At 59.6% G+C, this 6,357-nt stretch overlaps 1 protein-coding gene across 4 annotated transcripts; it reads right to left on the bottom strand.

Annotated features, from left to right (window-relative positions):
- Positions 1 to 237: 237 nt before the first annotated feature.
- FGF8 (fibroblast growth factor 8) lies at positions 238 to 5,819 on the bottom strand (the record flags this gene model as incomplete). 4 transcript variants are annotated; one of them, XM_082854989.1, is made up of 6 exons in its annotated part: positions 238 to 528; positions 1,373 to 1,479; positions 4,637 to 4,817; positions 5,042 to 5,128; positions 5,657 to 5,693; positions 5,788 to 5,819. In XM_082854989.1, 6 exons carry the CDS (start codon positions 5,817 to 5,819, stop codon positions 238 to 240), a joined length of 735 nt encoding a protein of 244 aa, XP_082711115.1. The 4 variants fall into 4 exon arrangements, with proteins under 4 accessions (XP_082711115.1, XP_082711116.1, XP_082711117.1 ...); XM_082854990.1 differs by having other exon boundaries at positions 4,637 to 4,784; XM_082854991.1 differs by lacking the exon at positions 5,042 to 5,128.
- Between the last annotated feature and the right edge of the window lie 538 nt (positions 5,820 to 6,357).

Here is a 6,357-nt window from a genome sequence, read left to right as displayed (position 1 = left end):
GGCCACTCACTTGGCCTTCCTGAGAGTTAAGAAGTCAGACGCCACAGCCAAGTGGAATACAAAAATAGAGCCTCTCTTTTGTTTAAAAAAACAACAAAAAACCCAACAGCAAACAATTATCAACAACTAGGGCCCAGGGCTCCCCCAGCTCCTCCCCAGCCTTCAGTAGCGCAGACCTCATCCTGCACCAGAAGAAACCTCCGGCGCTAGGAGCGGCGGGGAGGGGCCGGGCAGGGCCTATCGGGGCTCGGGGGCCCAAGTCCTCTGGCTGCCGCGCAGACTGCGCGTGAAGGGCGGGTAGTTGAGGAACTCGAAGCGCAGGCTCTGCTCTGTGGTGTGATGGCCGCGGGGCAGTCGCTTCATGAAGTGGACCTCGCGCTGGTGCTGCCGAGTCTTGGAGCCCTTGCGGGGCCGACCCTTGCGCGTGAAGGCCATGTACCAGCCCTCGTACTTGGCGTTCTGCAGGGCCGTGTAGTTGTTCTCCAGCACGATCTCCGTGAACACACAATCCTTGCCTTTGCCGTTGCTCTGCAGGTAGGGGGGGCCAGACACGGTGTCACCGGGCTCTGTCCAGAACCCGCCCCCATCAGAGGCAGAGGGGAGGCGGCCCCAGACAGCAGGTGGGCACCCCAGCAGATGGCAGGGTGGGCAGCCCCACCCCCTGCCCGGGCACCCGCTCTCTAATCCCTGACAACTCACAGCCCACCCGGCAACTTCCTGTCCTCCTGGGTAGCAGTGACACATGGCTGTCTACCGAGGGGCTGGGCCCCAACACAGAGAGGCAGAGAGGGGGCCCAGCCCCTGCCTACCCTGGCCTCCTGCCCACCAGTCTGGCCCAAGCTGCTAGCACCCGTTTCCCCACCTGCCCCCCTCAGCCCCTCAGGATGCCGGCCTGCAGCCCCAGGACTGCCACCCTATGGGGGAAGGAAGGCCGGTGAGAAGATGCTGAGCCCCAAGCCCCAGAAGCCCAGGAAGCGGGGAGCTCGAGGCTGTAGAGGAGCCGTGACTAATGGGGCCATTTCAGAGCTCCGCCGAGGGGCTGGGCCTGCGGCTTACTGAACATTCCAAATGCTGGTACCATGTAATTGGACATAATAGCAAAGCAATTTGGCGATTTGTTAAAAAGATATATGGAATTTACCAACCACCCCCCCCCCGCCCCTTCCCTAGCCTGCCTTCTTCCTCCTTTGCTTTTATAGCTTTTCATCTCTCAGCTTCCTCCTCCCTCACCTCCCCCACCATCCAATCATTAGGTAAGCCCAAGGTGGCCCTCTGTCTCTGCCCACCTTGTTGGGATCCTGGAGGAGCTCAGCCAGCCCAGCCTGCTCCCCAGGCCCCAGCCGCCCCCCCCCCCTTCCTTCTAAGACCTCACCTTGGCAATCAGCTTCCCCTTCTTGTTCATGCAGATGTAGAGGCCTGTCTCAGCTCCTCGGACTCGAACCCGGCTCCCAAAGGTGTCCGTCTCCACAATGAGCTTTGCTGTCAGGGAATGTGGGGGGAGAGTGGTTATGAGCAGCTCCCTGACCCCCAGTGCTCCATGTCCCCATCCCAGCTGGCCCTTCCCAGAAGCAACTGCTCCAAGAGCCAGGTACCCAAGGCGTGGGCTCCAGCCACTAACATGCCGTGCAACCCTGGGAAAGTCAAGTCTCCTTTCTGGGCTTCAGACCGTCCCCTTACCTGGGTTTACAGAATGGGGGTGAATGAGATCATGGCATATGAACTGGTTTCTGCAGAGGGGTCTTGGAGCCATCAAACTGAAAAGACCCTCTTTTAAAACCAGACTAATAACTTTTATGTCGAGGCTTCAAGTAAATTTTAATTTGACTAGAATTCTGCTTCTAATCAAAGATCTCTGAGGATTCTTCCAACTCAGAATATTATATGCACATGCCTCACAGATCATTACAAATGTCTGGGGTGCAGTGGTGACCTCCACTCCTGAGGTCAAACATAAAAGCACTCTCTCGTTTCTGGTGCCTCGGATTCTAACCCACAGCCTTGGCCACACCACCCTACCCCTGCTCTGCTGAGAAGCTGATAGGGATGAGACAGCTCTCCCTACACCCACAGCCCATGGCCGGCTGCTTTCCCAGAACCAGCTGGGAGGATGCTATCTCTTCCCAACGCTTCCCAGTCACCCCAGTCCCCAGCCCCAGTGTTCAGAAATCAACAACTCAATAATCTTTTCTCTCACCCTCCAGCAGCACTGGGCTTCTCACCCCAGTGACCAAACACTTTCTGTAGGTGAGGAGGAGAGAAAATCAGGTGTGCTTGCCTCTCACTGAGAGCCAGGAGACAGGGAGCTGAATTCTGTGCCTTCTTCCCACTCCCCTCTCCCCTTAGACAGCCAGCTTGCCACAGAAGCCCTGGTCCCTGTCCACTCTCTGCACAACTCCTCCCTTTGAGGCTGTCACCAAGAAGGGAGTGGGGACCGACTTAGCTGTTTGGGATGGGACAGAAGGGGCTGGGTCTCCTGCCCTCCCTACTGCAGCCTTTTCCCTCCTTGAGAAAGAAGTTTGGGTACTCCCAGGTCTGCCTCCCAGCCTGTACTGACAAGGTGGCACCTTCTCTGTCCCTGAAACTAATGGGAGGTGATGGGCACAGGTCAGCAAGGCAGCCCTCACGGCCCAGCCTGTGACTACCTGCCCCCCTTCACAGAAGCACAGAGCTGGGACCCAGTAGCCAAGTCCCCAGTCTGGCTCCAAGTCAGCCAGGGAAATGCAGCTGTCACCTCCCCTCCCACCCACCTCCTCTTGGACCCAGCCAGTCTGCTCATCCCTCTCCTGGTCTGCCTTCCAGGGCAAGGAGCAACTATTTTTAAGGGCCAGGAAGGATACCGACTGGAGAAGATGGGAGGGGATTCCATTCTGAAATTCTGGCCAAACAGGGCAGATAGGGATGGAGCCCTCTGTCCCTTCCTGGGGCCCATAAGGAAGCAACTGGGACTTCTCTGCTGTTCTCCTCCAGATTCTTCCTGTCCTGGCTATACACCCTAAGCCTTTGCTCTTGGGCCCTCCAGCTCCTGCTCACCAGGCAGGGACCAGGGAAACTGGGAAGCCTCCTATAATTGTAAGGAGAGAAGTGGGCATCAGACCTCTGATGTCTGAAGAGGAATTCCCCCATGAGCAGCTTAGCCTCTTCTTCCCTCCCCAAAACCCAAGGATGCTGGACCATTTGTTCCAATGGGAGTAAACCCAGGAGGAGCCAGGCATTCATTCCCTTTCCTTGGAAGCTAAGAAGGGCAGCAAGTAGCCAGTTTGGAGGGACAAAGGGACGGTAGGCTGGCCCTGCCAGCCCAGCGGGGGAGCTCGGCCACCAGGCAGGCCACCCCCAGCCCCACCCCACCGCAGAAAGCCCCCACTCTCCTTCCTGGATGGATCTGGGGAGCTGGGGCCGAAGTTTACGGCAGCTTTCCCGACTGGGCTTTTGGAAAGCTTAACATTTTCAAACCTATTCTTCCACCCCAGTGACAGATTTATCCCAGGAAAATTATGTCTCCTTCTCCAGCTTTGAAGGGAAGTCAGCTACGTCGATGCAGAAAAAATGCAGCGAGACATACTCGATCCCCCAAACTGGCTCGAGAAGAGGAGAAAGTATTCAGGAAATGTTAAAAAAGGTGAAAGTAAGAAGAGTTTTAATCGCTCTGCCAGACGCGGGGGTCTCTCCAGAGATTCATAGAGAACAATCTTGAACCTCTTTTTTAACATTTACAGACTTGCAACTCCTTTCAAACTCCACATCTGAAAAAAAGCCTCGTTCTTTTTCTGTTTTATATCATTCTTCATTTTTCTTCTTAGCTCTTAAAACGCCTCACCTTTTTATTACATTTTAATAGAGTCTTCCCCTCTCCTTTCATGCTTGTTTAACTTGGTCGTTATTTAAAGGTTTTTAAACTCACAATAATCGCTCTCTAAAAACAACACCAGCAGCCCAGAGGGCTTGCTTTTCTCTTGGTACATCCAGGACTCTGGAAATTGGCCTTGTTTCAAGGAAGGAATATTGAATGCTTTAGAAATCAATCAGTCCTCAGCCTCTCTACCTCGCAGTAGCTCCCTGTACTCACCACCCCACCGGCAGCCAGGAGCCCCACCTGGGTTCCTGGACAAGTGCAGAGGGGAGGGCCCTTTTCCTAGCCTAGTCCCCATGTGTAACTGACCCTTCTGATCAAAGTATTTAAAGGTTCACAGCAACACCCCCCCAAGCTGGGAGAGCTGAAGGGATTTCTCTCCCTTCTCTTTCCCACTCTCCTTTTGTGGGCCCTGGCGACATATCCTCTTTCAAGAGCTTCCCTTAAACCTGGGCCCCCTCCCCCTGAACCCTCTGCCTCCACCTGCAGTGGGGAGGGGTATGAAAGGGGGAGGTGGAAAGGGAGATTCCTGGATTCATTCATCTGCTGGGCAGGGAAGGGGCACCTGTGGGCCGAGTACTCCCCGAGGTCCCTTCCCCAACCCTCTCTTCTCCAGCTGACCCCCAAGATGCTTTTTCGCCTTAACTCCTTCCCTTCTGAGCTGGGGAGCGTGCAGGCCTCTGGCCAGCGCAGATGTGACTGGTAGGTCCAGTCATAGCAGGGCAGCCTGGGGAAGAGGGGCCCGTTCCACAGGCTACCTTTACCCCACTGCAGCGCAGCTCGCCTTACCAAAGGGGTCCCCGTCTTCTGCCATGGCGTTGATGCGCTTGTTGGCCAGGACCTGCACGTGCTTCCCGCTGGTGCGGCTGTAGAGTTGGTAGGTCCGGATGAGACGGCGGCTGAGCTGATCCGTCACCAGGCTCTGCTCCCTCACATGCTGTGTAAAATTAGGTGAGGACTGAACAGTTACCTTTAGGAAATTGAAAAATACACAACACGCCATTATAATGCTACTCTGCCCAGGGGCCCAAGTGGCCCCCATCACCCGGCACCTCCCTCCACTGCCCCAGGCAGCCGGCTGGGGTCCCCCCAACATACCAGCTCAGGCCACCCGCCCCCCACCCCCACCCAGGAAAGTCGGACAGACCAGTCCTAGCATGGATGAGCCCGGGATGGAGAAGGATCTGGACCCACCTGTTGGGAAACACCCTGGGACTCCCGGCCAGCTCGGAACAGGGAAGCGAGCTCCCTGCCCAGCGCAGGCCCCCCTCCCGGGCCTTCCTAGAAGAGCAGGGTGCTTTTAAGTCGGCAGGCAGCGCTGCCCGACCCCTGACATTTATAAAGACAAATTCACGGAGCAAATGTTGAGACCGCAGAGGACCTAGGCACCTGATCCTTCGGCCAGTCCCGCCGCAAGCCTCCCCAGAGAGCCGCGGAGAGGGTCCCTGAGACAGTCACCGTACCTCTGACAACGAACGCCCCCGGGCCCCGAATGCCTCCATCCTCGGCGGCCGGGTGTGGCTGCCCGCAGAGTTCCCCATCCACCCCCACCTGGCTGGGAGGCGTGGGAGACAGAGCTGGACTCCGAGACCTCGGGTTCTAGCCTCGCCACTCGCTGGCTGTGTGACCTTAGGCAGGCGCTACCTCTCTGTTCCTTAGTTCCCTCCTCGGGGTAGTTAGGGGTTGCATTTCTAAGGTGCCTTCCAGCCCGCCGCGCGGCCGCAGGGTCGGTCCTCTTGCCCCTGCCCGACCTTGCCCCCCGGCGTCCCCCGCCGGCTCCGGCCCCCGCCTCCGCGCAGCGCGCCTTACCTGGGCTTGGAGGCAGAGAACCAGCAAGTGCAACAGCCTGTGGGAGACAAAAGCGGGCGGGGAGAGAGGGGCGCAGGGTGAGCGGCGGGCGGGCGGGAGCGCGGCCGGGGGCGCGGGGCGGCGGTACTCACAGGCAGCTCAGCGCCGATCGGGGGCTGCCCATGGCGCGCGGCCGGGGAGCACGCACAGCCCCGGCGGGATCACGCCGGTGCGCGGGAGGCCGCGGACAGACGAGCCGAGGGCGGCGGCGGCGGCGGAGGAAGGCTCGAGGGCGGGAGCCCGGGTGATCCCGACGCGGCTCCTTAGGTCCCAGGGAATGTCGAGCTCGCCGCGCCGCGCCGAGTGCCTCTGCGCCGCAGCCGGAGCCGGTGGCCGCTGGCTGCTGAGGAGCCGGAGCGGGAGGGAGGGTAACGGGCCGGCAGGGGGGGGGTGGGTAAGTGGGAAGGGAGGGGGAGGGGAGGGGAGGGTGGCGGCGGGGGGCGCCGCACCGGGCGTGAGGGGGGAGCGCGGGGCGGGCGGCCGGAGCCCGCAGCCCCCGGCTGGGAGCGGGGGCCGGGACCCAGCCCGGGGCGGGGGCGGGGCGGGCCGGGGCGGGGCGGCCGGCGGGTATGGGATTGGGGGTCTGGGCGAGGGGAGGGGTCTGGGGACCGTCTGGGGGGGGCGGCCGGTGTGGGCGCCTCCCCCCAACCCCGGCCTGTCCC

The sequence above is a fragment of the Leucopleurus acutus genome (genome assembly GCF_964270905.1).
Source record: "Leucopleurus acutus genome assembly, chromosome: 14".
Classification (NCBI taxonomy): Eukaryota; Metazoa; Chordata; class Mammalia; order Artiodactyla; family Delphinidae; genus Leucopleurus; species Leucopleurus acutus.
Note: the sequence above shows the minus strand (reverse complement) of the source record. Positions and strands in the feature narration are given on the sequence as shown.